Source organism: Lontra canadensis, unplaced genomic scaffold, assembly GCF_010015895.1.
Source record: "Lontra canadensis isolate GAN:19392208 unplaced genomic scaffold, GSC_riverotter_1.0 scaffold64, whole genome shotgun sequence".
Classification (NCBI taxonomy): Eukaryota; Metazoa; Chordata; class Mammalia; order Carnivora; family Mustelidae; genus Lontra; species Lontra canadensis.
In genome coordinates, this window is record NW_022631058.1 from 11,351,906 (window position 1) to 11,371,879 (window position 19,974).

Consider the following 19,974-nt stretch of genomic DNA (forward strand, 5'->3'; position numbering starts at 1 on the left):
TTGTCTATTTTAATTATTGCAATCTTCCCAGTGCCAGCATAAGACTCGACACATACTAGGCACTTGGTACATATTAACTGAATTATTAAATAGCCTCACTAAAAATGTGTAAATGTTGATGCTTTCCTTTTAAGCAATTTAGTACAAATAGTGACATTGTTATCACTTTTAAGAGTTTGCTGACTTTGTTATAAAATGAAGTAAGTTCCTTCTTAATACTTGATCACTTATGAAGCGACTGTAATTCTCCAGTTACCAAGCAGATACTTTTTTTTTTTTTAACCTGGGTGGGTATTTAGCCAATTTCTACTATGGGAAGGAGTTTGATTCAGTATCAGTATTGAATCAGTTTGATTCAATATCTCATTGTAAGTGGTACTGTTGTTGAGATTATATAAGGCTTTTGACCCCATGATCTGGATTCCTTGCTAATGCTATGAATCCCTTCTTTTCCAGCATCTAACCTTAGTTCCTGAGTTTTATTCCTCAAACTCTCTTTTGAATTCCAAGTCTACCATTTGCCACACTGCCTGATCCCTTACCCATAGCCTGTCTACCTCAGGTACTTGTCTCCTTAAGCACAGTGTGAGAACCCCAGATTCCATCACTGTGATAGGACAACCTGCGGCTGGATACAGCAAGCAGAAGACAAGCATCAATGGTTTTTTTAGGTCAAGATCCAGGCAATGAAACAAAGTAATGGCAATTTTTCTGTCCTGTTAGTCTACCTCCCAAGTATCTCTCAAATCCCTCAATTCCTCTCCATTTCTACTATCAACACCTTAGACTAGATCATCAAAATGTATCCTAGACCACTGAAAATGCCTTTTAAATGATCTAAATGAATCCACAACACAACTACAGTGGTATTGTTAAAAAAAAAAAGCTAGCTAAGATAAAGAGTTTAAAGAAAGCAGTAATAATGGTGTAGTGGTGCTGGCAGGCTGTGCCTTCTACCTCTCATCTCCATGCCATTCTACATGGAGAAGAAGAAAGTGCTTCTCCCCATGATAAGCCAAGAGGACCTTCAATGGGACCACTTTATAAGCTGACATGTCTTCTAAGATTTGAGGGGCAAAGGGATCAGAATGAGACTCATCCTAAGAAAATATAAAGAGTGGAGACAGATCAGACATCTAGGGTTTGGGGTTATATATGCAGGGACAAAAATATCAATTAATTTTAGGGGCACCTGGTGGCTCAGTTGGTTAAGCTTTTCTGACTCTTGATTTCAATTTGGGTCATGATCTCAAGGTCATGAGGTCAAGCCCCATGTCATGCTCCATGATCAGCAGGGAGTTTACTTGAGATTCTATATCTCCCTCTCTCCCTCCCCTCCCCACGTGCTCTCTTCTCTCTAAAATAAGTAAATAAATCTTTTTTTAAATCAATTAATTCTAGACTTTAACTTAACACACATGTAAAAATCTTGTATAACATGAAAAAAATTCTCAAAACAAAAACAAAACATAAAAATCCAACCAGAATACAAAAGTCTCAACCTAGTAAAAGAAAAAAAAAAGTGGAATGAGAGAGAAAAAGAATCTCAAAATATGGCAAACAAGACTGTTAACTACAGAGAACAAACTGGTGGTTACCAGAGGGGAGGTGGGTGGGGGCAAGAGTGAAGTAAGTGGTGGGGATTAGGAAGGGCACTTATCATGAGAAACAGTGAGTAACGTATGGAATTGTTGAGTCACTCTATTGTACACCTGAAACTAATACAACACTGCATGTTAACTGTACTGGAATTAAAAATAAAAAAAAATAAGGCAAGCAAGAAGAGAGAGCAAAAAAGAAACATGAAAAAGTAGGACAAATACAAAGCAGAAGAGAAGATGGCAGAAATGAATTCAAATATATTAGTAAAAAATAATAAGCATAATTAGACTAAACTCTCCAATTAAAAGACAAAGATTGTTAGACTGGCTAAAAAATTATAAAATCCATATATGGCTTTCATGAGAGATACATAGGTGAGGTAAAAAGAAAAAGAAAAGAAATCATATACAGACAAGTATAGCTTGTAAGAAGGCTCATACGATTATACAAATTGTAGACCCCTGCAAAAAAAAAAAAAAAGCCCTAAAAACCCACTGTTATTCAACAACAACAACAACAAAACAAACAATCCAATCAAAAAATGGGCAAAGGACTTGGATAGATATTCCTCTGTGAAGATATAGAAATGGTCACTAAGCAGATGAAAAGATGCCCCCTATCACTAGTAATTAGGGAAATGGAAATCAAAACTGTAATGAAGTACCACCTCACATCCATCAGGATGGCTATTATCAAAAAAAATTAAACAGAAAGTAACAAGTGTTGGCCAGGATGTGGAGAAACGGGAATGCTTGTGCCTTGTTATTTGGAATGTAAAATGGTACAGCTACTGTGGAAAATGGTATGAAGTTTCCTCAAAATATTAAACACTAGGGGTGTCTGGGTGGCTCAATCATTAAGCAACTGCCTTCAGCTCAGGTCATGATCCCAGGGTCCTGGGATTGAGCCCCATGTCGCGCTCCCTGTTCAATGGGGAGTCTGCTTTTCCCTCTCCCACTCCCACTGCCTGTGTTCCCTTTCTCGCTGTCTCCCCCTCTGTCAAATAAACAAAATCTTAAAAAAATATATTAAGCATTAAATTATCATCTGATCCAGCAATTCCAATTCTGGGTATATACATTACAGAACTGAAGGCAAGGTCTCAAAGAGATATTTGTACATCCCTGTTTGTAACAGTGTTATTCACAAAAGCCAAAAGATGGAAGTAACCCAAGTGTCCATTGATAGTTGAATAGATCAGTAAAATGGGGTACATTTTTCTTTATGGATGTGTGTATATATGGCAAAGAATAGAATATGATTCAGCCTTAAAAAGGAAAGAAATCCTCACAAGGTACGACAAGGAACAGATCATGAATGAAACTTGAGGACATTATGCTAATAAGCCAGCCACAAAAGAACAGATACTATATGATTCCATTTATATGAGGTCTCTAGTCTAGTCAAATTCATAGAAACAGAAAGTAGAATGGTGGTTTCCAGGCACTGTGAGGTCTGGAATATGGGGAGTTCTTGTTTAATGGTTACTGTGCTCCTGTCTGGAAGATGAAAAAGTTCTGGAGATGGATCATCACTATGGTTGCACAATAATGTGAATATGCTTAATGCTACAGATCTATACACTTAAAAATGGCTAAAATAGTAAATTTTATGTTGCGTATATTTTACTACAATGGAAGCACTGAATACAAAATAAAAGCATTATTTTTTAAATTTTTCTTTAAAATATTTTAGTTATTTATTTATCTGAGAGAGAGAGAGCACGAGAGGGGGAAGGTCAGAAGGAGAAGCAGACTCCCCACTGAGCTGGGAGCTTGATGGGGGGCTCGATCCCAGGACTCTGGGATCATGACCTGAGCCAAAGGCAGTCACTTAACCAACTGAGTCGCCCAGACACCCTATTTTTTCAAATTTTTATTTTAAAGAGGGAAAGAGAGAGTGCCTGCAGGGGGCAGGGGCTGAGGGAGAGGGAGAAACTCAAGCAGACTCCCCAATGAGGGCAGAGCCCAACTCAGGGTTCAATCTCAACCCTGAGATCATGACCTGAACCAAAATCAAGAGTCAGATGCTCAAACAAGTGAGCCACCCAGGTGCCCCAATGTAAAAGCGTTATTAAAAAAAAACAAACAAGTAAATGTTCTTCTGAATCTTACTCTTAAGTGCTACCTATTTAACTCTTCAGTATTTATATGCAGTTGCTCTAATAATACCCCTTCTCCATATACTTACTGTTTATATTTCTCTGTGTATATATTTTTAAAAAGAATGAGTCAGTTGCTTTCCGTTCATTACCTCTATAGCAACATGGGTCTTCAGTCCCTGTGCAAAATGCCCAGTCATCACTGCCTATCTGGCTAATGGCAGACCAAAGTCATGAAGATAGATATGGTCAGTCTATGCTACAGGCATTCAGGATAACTGCCAATTGCAGTTGCCACTACACATGTCCTAAGTAAAACTGGGAAATGACTGAATTCGCCTCTTGATAACCCTCTGTCTCCTTTTCCTTCAACCTTTTCTATTATGACTCATGGCTCAGCAGCCCCCAGATCAGCGCCTCTGTGTCCAAAGTCACCAATTCTAACTTCATCAAGCCCTCTTTTTGCCCAACTAAGAATGCCCCAGTTTCCAGAACAATCTTTCTCTTCAACAGTCTCCCAAACCTTGTGAAAATCCCTTTTCCAAAGTGACTGACAACAGCATGACCTGAGAAGATTACTGAATGAATGGTTATCCTTACAGGAACGCCTAATGGAGTACCAAAAGCTCTGGCTTTAGATGTCCTGTCTGGTTTTTCTTTGACTTTGAAGGAAATACATAAGTCAGATAAAAAAAACAAACAAATAAGTACAAATCATTATAGAGATGAAAATAGTCACCAGATATGAACAAAATGTTCAACTCATCAGGAAGACTTAAAAATTCTAAACTTATGGGGCTCCTGGGTTGCTCAGCTGTTTAAGTGTCTGACTCTTGTTGATTTCAGCTCAGGTTGTGATCTCAAGGTCGTGAGATCAAGCCTCAGGTCCAGCTCCGCGAGCTGAGCGTGGAACCTGCTTAAGATTCTCTCTCTCCTTTTTCTTCTGCCCCTCCCCCCTAATTTTTTTTTAAAGAAATTTATTTATTTATTTGAGAGAATTGAGAGAGCATGAGTTGGGGAAAGTCAGAGGGAGAAGCAGCCTCCCTGGATATGGGACTTGATCCTGGAACTCCAGGATCATGGCCTGAGCTGAAGGTAGTCACTTAACCCAGTCAGCCTCCCAGGCACCCCCACCCCCCAAAATTCTAAACTTAGACGTATCTAACAACAGCCTCAAAACATATAAGTAAAAATTTATAAAGCCACAGAAAGACATTGATAAATCTATTAACACATACAGAAATTCTAACACAACTCTCTCAATAATTAATAGATTGAGCAGAAAAAATAATCAGTAAGGCATCAGAAAATTGGAACATTACAATTAGCAAAATTAATCTGACGAATACTTACATTGCACTGAACAACAGACTATAGTCTCCATAAACACCATGTGGAATATTTACAAAAATTGAGCATAATAGCCTAGTCTTCCACCATGAAGAAAATTTCAACCAATTAAAAAAAAAAATCACACTTTTGAGAAACAGGAAATTCTGATCTTAAACAAAGTGTTCCAGAAAATAAAATTGAAAAATTTATTTACGACCCTGGTATGATCTTATATTAAAAAATCAAGTGAGATTTTTTATATGAGAAATCATATGAGAAAGAAACTACAGACAAAAATCGCTCGTGAACACAGATGCAAAAATCCTAAATATTAGCAAACTGAATCCAAAAATGTATGAACATAGATAATACACAGTGACTAATATAGGTGTATTCCAAGACATCCAGGCTAGTAAATCTTGGAATCAGATGTGTAAAATCCATATTATAATTCACATCATTAAATTAAGGGTTAAAGGGGAAGAAATATCTATATATAAGCCCAGTAGATGCAGAACCATTTAACACCAAAAATAAAACACCTCTTAAACTGAAAAAAATATTTTTTTTCTATAAGCAAAAGGGGTAAAGGAAAAAAGATGAAAGGCATAATACATAATGGTGAAACGCTTTAAATATTCTTTTAAAACTCAGGAACAACAGGGGCACCTGAGTGGCTCAGTGGTTAAACATCTGCTTTTGGCTCAGGTCATGATCCCAGTGTCCTGGGATGGAGCCCCACATCGGGCTCCCAGCTCAGTGGGGAGTCTGCTTCTCCCTCTCCCTCTGCTCTTCTCCCTACTTATTCTCTCTCTCTCTCTCAAAAAAAAAAAAAAAAAATCAGGAACAACAAAAAAGCCTGCTGCTATAGTCTGAACCTTAGTGCCTGTCCTCTCCCTATTCATATGTCAAAAACTTGATGCCCAAAGAGATGGTATTAGGAAGGGGGGCCTTTGGGAGGTGACTTTGGTCATGAGGGTGGAGCCCTCACAAATGGGATTAGTGCCCTTCACCAAAGAGCCTCCAGAGAGACCCAGAACCCTCTACCATGTGAGGACACAGTAAGAAGTCAGCTGTCTGCAACCCGGAACAACCCAGAAGAGGTCTTCACCAGAATCTGACCCTGCTGGCCCCTGAGTGTGGACATGGTCTCCAGAACCAGAAGACATACACTTCTATTGTTTGTAAGCCACTCCACCTGTGGCCTTCTGTGACAGCAGCCCCAATGGACAAAGTCACCCACTGTGTCCCCTTCTGGATAACAAGACCCTAGATACTGTAATAGGGAAAAGGTATACCATGCTAAGAAATGTTAAGAAGCAAAACAAACTATTTACAAGTGATACAGTGATTGTCTTAGAAAAACAAGTACCACTACTCAGAAAATCCAAAATAACACAGAAAACAAGTGCTGCAATAATTAAAGAAAGTTAGCAGATTCGAACAATTTATGGTTGCCATAGAGAAATCAGTTACCAGACTTCGGAGGCAGAAAGGTGAAGCCAACAAGAAAAAGAACCAAAATAAAGCAGATAAAGCAGAAAGTTAGCGCTTTCTGTAAGCCCATCCGGGAACTAGCGTCAGCAACGAAGATAACCGACTCACAGGAGATCCCAGGGAATGAGCCATTCCAAGGGGAGTTAACACAGGAACCGTGTGGAGGAGCTTGGGAGGGAGAAACACAGTGCTGGCCCTCACACAAACAAGAAATGGCTAAAACTGTAAAAAAAAAAAAAAAAAGTGAAGTCTAAGGGTATGTTGGTGTGTGAGTTTGGAAAAGTTGGAGCACCTTTCGAAAGGGAGTCTACACTCACAAGTTCTTTCCATGGGCTTCCCTGGAGGCTTATGGAAAGACCAAAGCAGAGCCAATAGACCAGAGGTCCAGGCAGCCTGGAGGATGGGAGAAAACAGGCATGAAGCACCACCCACTTTCCTGAACCTTCTTTCATAGGAAGCAAAACTTTAAGCCCTGGGAGGCTGAACATTAACCATTTTTGCACACAGATCTCAAAAGTGGTGATCCGTGCTGGGAGGGGTCCCTGCGGGGGCTGCTGGCTCTTACATCCTGGTTTCCTGCCTGCTTCCCTCCCTGGCCTTTTCCCTAAGTAGGAAAAGCTTTAAGCTACTGGGTAACGGGAAGCAAAGACACTCATCCATGGGGTACAGGCAAAGACACGTTAAGACGATAGAAGGAAAAAATAGTAACTCTCTGCCTGTTAACAGAGGTTCAGGAGGCGGTTTTGAGCCTAAAATTCTGAAAGAACAAAGTAGAACTACCCCACTTTCAGGAGAATAGCCAGAAATTTCCACCCAAGATTGAACTGCAGATATCAGGCAGAATTTGGCTACAAGAGGTCATTTCTATTAACAGATTAGTGTGTTTTGTGGGTTTTTTTTTTTCCTCCTTAATGGAACCCAACAAGCTGAATAACGTTTAGATGCAAGGACAAAGGCCAAGGGAGGGGGTGCTGCTCACAGAGGGTTAGTCAGTGTGACAAAGGGAAGACTGATATGCCAACAAAACAGAAGAGAGGAGAAACAGACCCATGCACACATGCAACCCTGAGAGATGGATGCAGGGGGGCAGGGAGGGCACATCAAGGGGGAAGGGAGAGACTTGTAAGGACAGTTGGTTATTTACGTAAAAAAAAGAAAGACAGAAATCAGTTCTCACTCCACAAGACACACATACGCTCTAGACAGACTGAACACTTCAACATGAAAAGCAAAAGTTTAACACGATTACAAGGAAACACAGGAGAGTTGCTAAAGACAGTGTGGTGTGTTCGTGTGAGTGATTGGCACACGCGTCAGCACCAAGTGATTTGGAAAACATTGTCGCTGTACAGAAAAGGTGAGTCGCAGGAGAATAACACATCTACAGAACCCAACAGTGCGTTCTGATGCGTAAGGACATGTTAAAGCCCTAAAGAAGAAAAAATGTCTCAATGTTCACAGAAAATTCGAGATGACGCTGATCTCCAGAGGGACTGGCGTCACGGGGGGCGGGGGAGAAACAGGAAAGAAAAGGAAAGGTTCCCTGGAGAACTGCCCAAAGGGTAAAGGGACCCTGTCTTGGGGTGACAGGGGCAGCTGTCACCAAGGGGACACTTGCCACTTCCAAAGGACTCCGGGGGTCTCTGCCCACTTTACTTCACCTGCCTTCTCTCCCCCAAACTCTGGAAGGGTTAGAAACCAAAAGGGAAGAATATAGAAGCTGGAAAATAGGAAGCCTGAGCAATACAACTCTGCCCCAGGCGCCCCAGTCTGGGTCAGGCCCAAATACGGGCTGGGGAACACATTTAAATTGGGTAAGAATTTGACCTCTTTTGAAACACTGGACAAGAAGAGAGCCATGTGATTATTAGACTGACTTAGACTTTCTAATCCAAGGAAATGTTCATATGCCATCGAAGGGAAAAGCTGTGGGATTTACCTGATACTTTATCCAGAGGTTAAGTCCACCGAGGAGTCGGAAGGACAGGAGGAGGAAAATTCAAGGTGGTCTTTCCAGCTTGTTCAGGGAGCAAATTTCACATCTATCTGTCCAGTTATTCACTTAATTAGAAGCCTCGGGTGCTTCCCCCTTGCTTGGAATGACATCCAACTCCTGCTCCCCGCCCTGGCTGGGACACAGAAGGCCCTCCCTGACCTGGCTCCACGGTCTTCAATAACTTCTCTCCTTTTTTCATGACACTGAAGTCACTCTGGTTTTCCTTCAGTTTCTCAAACACCCATCATGCTTCCTTTGCCTGGGGGCCTTCCACATACTGTTCTCTCTGTCTGGAACCTTCCCTCCACCTCCCCCTTCATCCTCATTCTTCCAATCCCACCCTAAGCAGCGCTGGCTCTGAGCAACTTTCCAACATCCTCCAAACAAGGGCTCAACCCCCAGGAAAATACTCTCTAGATGCGCCATGCCCCTCTGCTGTCAACTGTCATCACCTAAGTTCAAGGTGTGCATGGGTTCGAATGCCCTCTTCATGGCTCTCTCGGGACACTGCGAGCCCCTTGAGTGTAGTAAGTTTTAGGCAACTATTTGTGGAAGAAATGAATGAAGGGCTCCCCCTGCTCCACTCTCTGACTACCTAGAATCTGCCTTGGCCTATTGCTGACTTTGGGATTTTGGTTTCCCCATCCTTGACCTGCCCAGTTGAAGTCTGCCTTCCTTCCAGTTCTCTGATCCTGGCTCTTCCCTCCCCTTTCCTGCCTTGGAGATGCTCATTCCCTAGTTTATGCACAATAGAACCAAATTCCTGAGTCTGATCACAGAATGTACTATTCCAATTTTCAAATACAGGTTCCTCACATCTCAAAAGTTCACCTTACGCCATTTCACTTCGACCAAAGACCTGTGTTAGCACTTGTGTTTGCTAACTCAAAGAAATCTGAAGAGAATTATCACTTTTATGAGAAAATACGAAAAGTGAGAAGAGCATCCCGCTTTTCTTTTGCAGGGAGCAGATCTGTTATAGGGGTCCCGCCCAGCCCCTTCCCTGTAAACTCCACCGGGCATCTCAGCATCAAGCCGCCAGAGCTCTGACCTGGGTGAGCACCTGGGCTTTATCTCCACTTATTTTGTGCATCTGTTAGCAAGATGTGTCCTAAGGTATCAGAAAAAGCCTAATAGAGGGTATTTTGGTGGGGGGCTCTGGGAATGCTCAGAAATTTTTCCATGTAAATTCAGGGTAATTGCTTCTTTGCTTTACTCCCGTCCAGCTCATGAAAAGTTTCATAGGACTGCTGTCCTTTGACATAGTAAGGGAAACTTGTATTCGGATGCTTAAGAGAATGATCATATGTTTTTTAAAATAAACAGGATGTAAAAAATTAATATTAACATTGAGATTATCATGCTAATCTTTTAAAAAGTGATTCTATGTTTTTTTTTAAAGATTTTATTTATTTATTTGACAGAGAAAGAGATTACAAACAGGCAGAGCAGCAGGCAGAGGGAGAAGCAGGCTCCCTGCTTGACACAGGGCTCAATCCCAGGGCTCTGGGATCACAACCCGAGCCAAAGGCAGCTGCTTAACTGACAAGAGCCACTCAGGTGCCCTGATTCTATGTTTTTTACAAGGATGTACCTACAGAAACTAAGTGGCTTGGGATGTCACCCATACAAAAACCATTGAAAACAAAATATAGTTTTAGAGATCACGGGTGCTTTTCCTCAACATAGAAAGTTCTATAATCCTTGTTAGAAACAAAAGAAACAATGACAATAACAACAAAAAAATGTACATCCAGCAATTTTTCTATTGTATGTGATTTCAGTCTTCACCTCCGCTTCTGTGTGAGCTGCCCCATGATATGTGGAGTTGTTGGCTGTGGGACAAGGTGCATACTGATGGCCCAATACAAATATAATAAACAGATTTCACCCTGGTGGAACAGGACCCACTCACCACAGGGTGAGTTCAGGGGTGCCTGGTGGCTTAGTCAGTTGAGCGTCCAACTCTTGATTTTGGCTCAGGTTCATGACATCAGGGTGTGAGATCGAGCCCTGTGTCTGACTTCACACTCAGCTGGCAGTCTGCTTAAGATGTTCCCTCTGCCCCTCTCCCCACTTAAAAAAAAAAAAAAAGGAACAGGGTTGAGTTTCTGGTCATCTGAAATTGTTCCTTTTCTGGCTGTTAGATATTTCGGGAGTCGTAAAATTCATCACATTCTTCAAAGAGAGTTTTCAGACTTAAAGGTAGCTTTAAGGGCTGGTGGCTCTTGCTGATACCTTAGAAGTAAGCACTGCTAAGAGTATCTCATACCCAGCCATGCAGTAATTCATGCAAGATGGCCTTCACACTGTTAGATGTGTCTGTCTCCAAGACATGTGAGAATGGCCATGTGTGTGAACCCTGTGGGCAAATAGTGCCAGTGAAGCCGAGAACATGTTTGATACTCAAGATGACAGAGCACATTTCCCAATAGTGCCTACATAACCAGCCCCGTGTTTCTAAGCCTGGGGCCTCACTCAAGGCACCTTGGCGTCTATAAATGTATTAGGCCATCTGAGGCATCAAAAAAAGACGTACGCTATTTCACCAAGGAAACCACTCAAAGAAGTTGCCTCAAAAATTGGAGTTGAGTAACCAGTGTGCAGTCTAAATAAACGGGAGGCAAATCAGTACCTACCTGGAGTGTATCACTTTCCCCAAGTGCATGTTGTTGAATTTCTTGGTGTATATGGTTCCCTCAGGTTCATTTGCAGGCACGTACGCATAAAAGATAATTTCTTTTAAGGCGATGTACTGAGGCGCTAGGGCAGTTTCGAAGCCCATATCAGGAGCCTGGAGAAGGAAAAGAACAGAAGACATTGCATTTTATACTATTTTATATTTTAATTAGGGAAAAATGCAAATATCAGATTGGTTTCCGGTGGGTGTCACAACAGTACTGTTTGGCTTATCGGTAGGAGTCATATTTCAACATGTTCTGTTTGTAGATCCGTATGTGCACAAGGGATAATGCATTTTTCCATTAGGGAGGCAAAGAAATTCTGGGGAGTAAGGTTCAGTTTAGGGTTCCTATGCCTTTGGTAGAAGGCCGGAGTGCAAGGGTGGGTGGAGGTGTGTTTTCTATTGTGTAGAAGGGGCCTAGAGGTACAGATTTTAGAGCTCAGTTCTTTTTTTTTTTTAAATATTTTATTTATTTATTTGATGGACAGCGATCACAAGTAGGCAGAGGCAGTGAGAGGGGCAGCAGGTTCCCCGCTGAGCAGAAGACCCGACACGGGGCTCGATCCCAGAACTCCGAGATCATGACCTGAGCTGAAGGCAGAGGCTCAACCCACTGAGCCACCCAGGTTCCCCTGGAGCTCAGTTCTTAATGGAGTATTTTTTTTTTAAGGATTTTATCTATTTATTTGACATAGAGAGACACAGCAAGAGAGGGAACACAAGTAGGGAGAGTGGGAGAGGGAGAAGCAGGCTTCCTGCCAAGCAGGGAGCCTGATGTGGGGCTCGATCCCAGGACCCTGGGATCATGACCCAAGCTGAAGGCAGATGCTTAATGACTGAGCCACCCAGGCACCCCACTGGAGTATTTTTTTAAGGAAGGGGCCGTGGCATATGTCTCCTCACTTGAAAGTGGCTGCCAATTCTCCTTGCCTCGGGATGGTCCCTCAAGTTCGCAAAGCTGGACAAGATCAGGATCAGAGAAGGGTGTGTTGAAAAGACCACCCCGAAGGGGATGATGGTGTTGACCTGGTGGACGTGACATGGGGAGTAGGTGGTAGATAGTGCAGACTGGCAGACCCATTTTCTGTCATGCCCTGTCCCCTGGATCTTGGGAAGAACAGAGTAGGAAACAAGCAAGAATTGGCGTAAGACTGAATGGATGTCTCAAGGCTCTTTAAAGAGCCTCTCGAAAAGGCCGAAAGTGCTTGAGAATTCCCAATGCCATTCTAGCATGGGAGTGACAAGAACATCCCACGAAAAGTGTGTACAAGGCCAGTGAAAGGCCACACCTGACAAAAGCTCAGGCCCTGGACCCTGCTGTCCAGGGAGATGCCTGATCCAGGAACTACCCAGTGGCGTGTGCAATTTGGGCTAAATTATTTAGCCTTGCTGTGCCTCGTTTTCTTCATCGTAAAATGAAGATAAAGAGTTGTTATAAAAATGTAAGAACGCACAACACTGCCTGGCACATAGAGCCAAATAAAGGCTCGTGGTTATTTTTATCCAGAGAGGATGTCTGTAGTTTGCTTTGGGGGTTGGGAGGTGAACTCCTCTTGCCGCTAAAAACCCCAACTTGGCTTTTGATTTTAATAATTTAAACTTTCACATAAGAGAACTAATGCGTTTCTAGAAGTTGTAAAGTTAGTGACAAATGGTGATATCTGCTTTTTCAGTAAGTCCTACTCTCCTGTTCATGTCCTTTGATTTGTGTCAGTGCAGAGCCCACATAACAGCAAATATATGGCAAGTACCATGGCAGCTCTGTACGGTCACAGGGAGGTCACGTGGCAGCACTGTACTGTCATGGGGAGGTCACGAGGAGGTCACGTGGCAGCACTGAATGGTCACGGGGAGGTCACGTGGCAGCCCTGTACCATCTCAGGGAAGTTCCCATGTCACTCTCCTCACATCTCAGACAAGGAGAGTGAAAACACGATCTTTTCAACTCCGGTAATTTGGCCTGGTAATTTGGAATAGCTATGAAAATAATTGGTCTGGTAATTTGGAATATCTATGAAAACTAAAGTCAGCCATTATTCTGTTTCCTTTAGGACAAAGGGATGGTTTCATTAAGGCCAAGTTTAAAAAAAAAATCGGATTCTTTGCTGATATAGTGAAGAAAGTCCATTTTCCCAACTGTATGCCCAAGTGATGCGTTCTCAGGCAGAACCTTCACAAGTGGCACATTCTGCATTAAAATTATTCGAAAAATCTCTGTGTAGCATCACTTACGAAGAAGATAGTATCTCCTCTCTATAAGAGCATAAGAAAAGGAAAAAATGAAGGTGCAGGGTGAATACAAAAGAGGAGAGGTAAGCCAGCGGGGAAAAGATAACTCGTGTTTCTTGGTCAGCCTTGGGAGGTAGAAAAATCAAATGTATTGCGAACCTGGGTTGGAAGACATAGGTCTAAGTAATAGCTTAGAATATCTGGCGGTGTTGCTGTGACGATATTTGTAGGGAGATATTCTGGGTGGAACTAAATTTATAGAACTCAGTATGGGACTGGGAAGAAGGTTTTGGAGGGGTCCTTTGGCATGTGGAGGTTTCCCCTATAGTCAGATGGAGCAAAATGCATTAATAAGAGTTTGTCTCAAGCAAAACACCTTCTCGTTTTCCCATAATTCTGCGCACACAGTGGGACACCAATTCTTAAAACAAGGCAAACAGTCTCAATCCATTTTATCACTAACCTGTCCAAAAATACTTTTAGGATTCCCAGAGGTTCTAAGTGACATATCAGCTTCAAAATGGTCTGGAGTCAGTTTATGTATAAAGCCCATGTGGTCATAGTATAATGTGAAAATCTTATCAGAAATAGATCCGATTTTACCATATCTTCTTAATCCTGTTAGGAAAGAAAGCAAAATTTCTTGATATAGTACAACTAGAGAACTTTCAATACCGTATCTTGGGCCGGGGCCAAGTGAAGAAAACCCTTCACTTAAACTAAAGAGTGGGAGTAGGGCTTTGAGACTCCAGAATTAGTAAAACTCATGTTAGTCTTTGTTAAGTCCCCCAGAAGTCCTTTCCAGGCTCCATCTCATTCCCCAACCCCGACTGCTAAAGTAAGTGAAGGACAGAGGGGGACGAGGTAGAGGTCTAAGGAGGAGAGGTGAGTGCTCCCCTGGTGGCGGTTCCTCCTCTTGGTCCAGAACCCGGACACTTCCATAGCTAGGAGGCCGTGACAACCCTCAGAGAAGCAAGGTGAATGATCCACAGAGGCTGCTGGGTCATCCGCTATCCTAGGATAAATATGTTGAATGAGATTTGGTGTCCTACGTTTCTTTCATGCTTTAGGGCAACATGTTAAGCAGCATTAGCAGTAATCTGCATGCATCCAACCAGACGTGGGTCCAAAGAGCCAGCTGCCTTCCCTGGCTGGAGCCCAAGAGAATGCTCAGGTCTTGAGATGCAAAGGCTAATTTCCACACCCACACCCCAATCTGGCCAGACTTTCTACTCAGGCCCTCAAAGGATTGGATGGTGTCCACCCATGCTGGGAGGGTAGTCTGCTTTACTGAGCCCACTCATTCAAATGCTGATCTCCTTTGGACGCAGACACATTCAGAAATAATGCTTCCCCTGGGCACCCTTTGGCCTCATCGACTCATAAAATGAACCATTACAATTGCTTTGGTTCAATATACCCTAGCTCACCTATAAACCTACAATACACTTCAACGTCTTGATTGAGATCACTTTTATAATTGCTGTGTCTTACAATCATTGTCCACCAGGTGGCACCCACGATACAGTGGCCAATTTGCTACAGGGGAGTGGAGTTTGTGTCCGCTCTGTCCATCACTCGGAGCTTCCTGAAACACTAGTATAATAAATGTTAAATTTTACTGATGTTTAACATGGCTTCAAAAATATTACATTATAATTTTGCATTGAAACAAAGTTACTTTGGGTGCAGTAAGAGAGGAAAACAAAGCAGGGCTTATATTTATCAATAAAGCAAACGACACTGGAAGAATTACTGCTATTTCACATTTCCTTGTATAACCACAACCAAGTGCTTTCTAGGACCTAAGAAAGGAAGAAACTCACAAACAGATGAAACTGCATTATGTTTTGCTAATGACATACACTCAAAAGGATCGCCTTATCACATACCAAGCAATGCGACTGTAGGCAAGGGAAATAATGTCGGAGTAATCCATGCATCACTCAGCATCACGGTTAAAACACTGTGTTAAAATGTAATTCGAAGTTTTTACTTGTGTTAATAGAACAAAGTCATCTTACAACCAATGGATCTCAGATTTGGTTAAATACAAGTTTTACAACATTCTTCTGTTGGCTCTGCTCATGAATAAATGGTTGGGTTGGCTCCAAATTCTTAGGTAATATTATTTTTCTCTGAAGGTTCTGAGAAGAATATGTGCTATTATTCATTGTTGTAGCAGCAAAATCCAAGACTAGCTTATTTTTTTTTGCACCTTTAAAATTGATTTACACTTTCTATTTCAAATGATTCAGACATGGCTTTGCTTTCAGCTTAAAAAAATAACATATTATTGTCAATTTTAGTTCCCTTTATTTTTTTCCTATTTTCAGTGTGCATGCACCCATCCAGCCATTCATATCAGAGGGAATGTGCTAGGAACCACAGATAAACAGCCACTGCCTCTGCATCACTGGAAATGTCTCCAACTTGCAGTCTCTCAGTCTTTAGCACCTATATTTATCATTTTAGATTCTTCCCACTTATTTATTATTCTACATGTGGACGTGTTTTTTAGTTGTATCTACGATATGTAATAGTTTATCGCTTAGATGGACAATTTAGTTCCATTTTCTTTGGTGTTATTTTCACTGTTTCCAAAGTAATCTTGCTTAGTCTAGTTTGATTTTTGTTCCACAATATGTGCTATTTGATCTCTATTTGCCTGTTGCTCCAGATCCATCCCCAGACTGTCTTTTCTCTGTCTGGGACACTGGAAGGCTGACCCCTATGAATTGCATTATTTGTGCTGTGTTTCCAGATGCATTCGGATTGGATTTGGCCAATGAAAGGCACGAGGAGGAGGTAAGGACAAGGGAAGGAGGGGAAAGTCTACATAGTTCCTCCTACCCTTCGCCCTACTTTCGTGATGCAGTTCTGACACCAGCTTTGAGCCTCCTACTGAATCTCTTGTAGGATGGTCCCTGCTGTCTAGCTTTGACTGGGCCTAGGTGATACTATTACCTATCTACTACCTTCTTTCTATCTATCACTTATTTATTTTCTTTATCCCTTAAATCAAAGGGATGCTGATGGTTTTCTCCCATTGCTAATCTCTGGTTATTTCAAGACCATTGTTGGTTCCTTTAACTTTTTCCACTGCTCTAGCTTCCTTATAAAGGATCTCCAGGTGAGACACTTGTGTGAAATTACGTTTCCTGCCAGGACTTTAAGTGACACAGATTTCTACTCAAAGTATCCCTGGAAGATAGAATATCAAGGCTGGATTCTGGGACTGAGTTGCTCACATATTGAAGGAATGCGCAGATGACCTCTGTGTCTGGCAGCTACTGGGACACTGGTAACCCACAGCAAGCAAGGACATCACAATTAGTCAGATTATTACTGGCGTAGCATGGGATGGTATGTCGGTGGAGGGAAGCACTTTAGATGATCTGATGGGGTGGCTGTACATGACAATGACAGTTATGGTTTTTACAAAAACTGTAAGGTAGTTTGACTTTTATGGATATATTAAAGAGTTTTCAAAAAAAAAAAAAAACCTACTCCTGACCTTGAATACTCAACTTAAGATCACAGTAAAATATTTGACAGCTATTAGGGAAGTAAAGAACCCTCACTTCATACCACACACAAAAGTAGAAATTTCACACTGATCTATATAACAAATATAAAGACAAGCTTCTAGAAGAAAACAGGAAAATACCTTCATAACTTTGGGATAGCCAAAAGATAGCCTTCTCAAGTAGGATATGAAAGAAGCACTATCCATAAGGGCAAAGACCGACAGAATGAACTTTTAAAAAATTAACAATTTTGGCCCTCACAGGACACCATGAAGAGAAAAGACTGGCTGTTGGTTGGGAAGAGATGTTTGTAAGTTATGTTCCTAAAAGAGGACGTGTGTCCGTAATACCTTAGAAACTCATAGAAATCAATAAAAAATCATTCCATTAAAAACTTGATTAAAAAGAGACTTGAGATAATTTACCAAAAAAGGATACAAATCGACCAATGAATGTATGAAAACATGCTCAACATCATTGCTCATGCAAACGAAATCTTCAGTGGGTACAATTACATGCTCGTTAGAATGACTTACTATTCAAAGGACTAACAATATGGAGTGCTGGTGTGAAGGGGGAGCAGCTGGAATTCCTTCATATTGCTGGTAGGATGGTCATTTGATAAGCCACTTTGGGGAAGTGTTGACAGTACTTAATGTTTTTTTTTTCCACAAAAGCTAAAGAAACATATATTTTATGATGCAGCAGTTCTACTCCCAGATATATACCAAACAGAAGTGGAAGCTCTGTCCAGCCAAAGACTGATACAAAAATGTCCATAAGCATAAGCCCCAAATAGAAACAGTTTAAATACCTACTAGGAGTGGAATAGATAAATATTCAGACAATGCAAGACTACATCGCAGTGAAAAAGAACAAATTGGTAACATATGCGTCAGTATGGAATCTCACAGTTATAATAATGTTGACAAAAAAAAAGTCCGACACAAAATAATATATATACACATACAATATGTACATATATGTATATATACACAAAATAATATGTGTGTATATGTGTGTGTATACATATATATATACACATACTGCATAATTATATTCCTGTGAAGTTCAAAGCCAGGTAAAACTAATCTATGGTATTAGAAGTCAGAAGAATGGCTACCCTTAGAAGAATACTGATGGGAAAATAGCATGAGGGAGCTTTCTAGAATACTGCAAATGTTTCATACCTTATTCTACTCTCCAACCCCTCCTAATATTACTCATAGTCATTTTTGTTTATCTTGTAATCATATGATGGCTGATCATTAGATTCTGAAATGCTACTGCACAACTACCATCTCAACAAGTATCCCAGAAAATACACCAAAAAGATTAACCTGATATTAACAGAAATTGAATAAAGGTTTTGTTGACAGAATAGAGAATACATAAACACAGTGGGGAAGATCTGGGAAAATGGAGTAAGAATTTAGTGTTCCTTCTTATCCTTGAACAAGGAAGGACCAAGGAGGAGATTTTATGATGATAACACTGAATTCTGCTGGTGGGTGTCAAGGACACAATACTGAGGTCAAGGAAACCTTGCTTTTTGAAGCCGTATCAGAAAACTTCAGAAGGCTTGTTTAAAGTCATATCAGAGACCAGAAGAAACTAGTTTGAAGCTAAATAGTCAAGAATGCTGACATATTAAAAATAGTAGCAGCAGCAGCAGCAGCAAAAACACAGCCTCACTCTTGTCTTGAAAACAATCAGTGTTTTCCAGACTCTGGTTAGACCTAATGAGAAATGTCCAAATTTGGCCCAAATTCCAAATTTCCCCAATAATCTACAAAAGTGTTACTTGAGCATTGTTTGGAGAGACTATATTTCTGAAGGTAGATCTCCTTGCCTATTAAGTTCCTGAATTTCAGCTTTATTTCCTTATACGAGTAATAGCTTTCATTGTCTTATGAACACCTAACAAAATGGACCAAAAAAGTATGTATGAAAACTATCATCCTCTTTGAAGAAAACATAAAAGTAAATCTTCATGACCTTGGATTAGGCAATGAATGGTCCTTAGATAGGATATAAAAGTATAAACAACAAAAGGAAAAATAAATTGGACTTCATCAAAATTAAAAATGTTTGTACATCAAAAAGCCCCATGCAGCAGGTCAAAAAGATGGCCCACAATGAAAGAAAATACACCTAAATCTTATATCTGATAAGGGACTAATAGTCAAAATATATAAAATACTCTTATAACTCAACAATAAAAAGACAACCCAATTTTAAAATGGGCATAGGATTTGAACAGACATTTCTCCAAAGAATATGTGCCAATGGCCACTAAACACATTGGAAAGCTGCTTAACATCATTAGTCCTTAGTAAAATGCAAATAAAAACCACAATGAGATATAATTTCTTACCCACTCAGGTAACGAAAACAAAAAGACAGACAATAACAAGTGTTGGCGAGGCTGTGGAGCAATAGTGTTCATGTGCTGCTGGTGGGAATGTAAAATGGTATGCCACAGTTTGGCAGTTCCTCAAAATGTTAAACATAGGGTCACCATATGACCCAGCAGTTAGACTCCTATGTATGTATCCAAGGGAACCAAAAGCATATTTCTACACAAAAATTTGAACATAAATTTTTCATAAAACCATTATTCATAAGAGCTAAAATTTTTAAACATCACCCATCAACACAAATGTCCTAATAAACAAAATGTGCCAGATCCATAAAATGGAATGTTATTCAACCACAAAAAGGAATGAAGCATTGATACCTATGACAACATGAATATGTCTTGAAGACATGCTGAGTGAAATAAGCCAGTCATAAAAGGACCAAAAAAATGTATGATTCCATTTACATGAGGTACCTAGAATAGTCAAATCCATAGGGACAAAAGTAGTTCTGAGAGGCTGGGGTGGGAGGAGGAAGAATGGGAAGTTATTGTGTAGTGGGTACAGAATTTAAGTTTGGGAAGATGGGAAAGTTCTGGAGTGAGAGGGATGCTGGTGGTTGCACAGCAACATGAATGCCCTTG

The 19,974-nt window shown here is 40.9% G+C and overlaps 1 protein-coding gene across 4 annotated transcripts in view; it reads right to left on the reverse strand.

The window, feature by feature from the left end:
• Positions 1-19,974, reverse strand: part of CATSPERB (cation channel sperm associated auxiliary subunit beta) — a 116,972-nt gene that overhangs the window by 43,835 nt on the left and 53,163 nt on the right. For all 4 annotated transcript variants that reach the window (XR_004385141.1, XM_032878646.1, XM_032878647.1 and 1 more), the window contains 2 exons: positions 13,904-14,058; positions 11,168-11,322 (listed from right to left, as the gene is read on the reverse strand). Coding sequence is in view for 3 of the 4 variants with exons in the window: in XM_032878646.1 (XP_032734537.1) it covers positions 11,168-11,322; positions 13,904-14,058 (310 nt within the window). In the remaining variant the exon portion in view is untranslated. The remainder of the gene's footprint in view (positions 1-11,167; positions 11,323-13,903; positions 14,059-19,974) is intronic.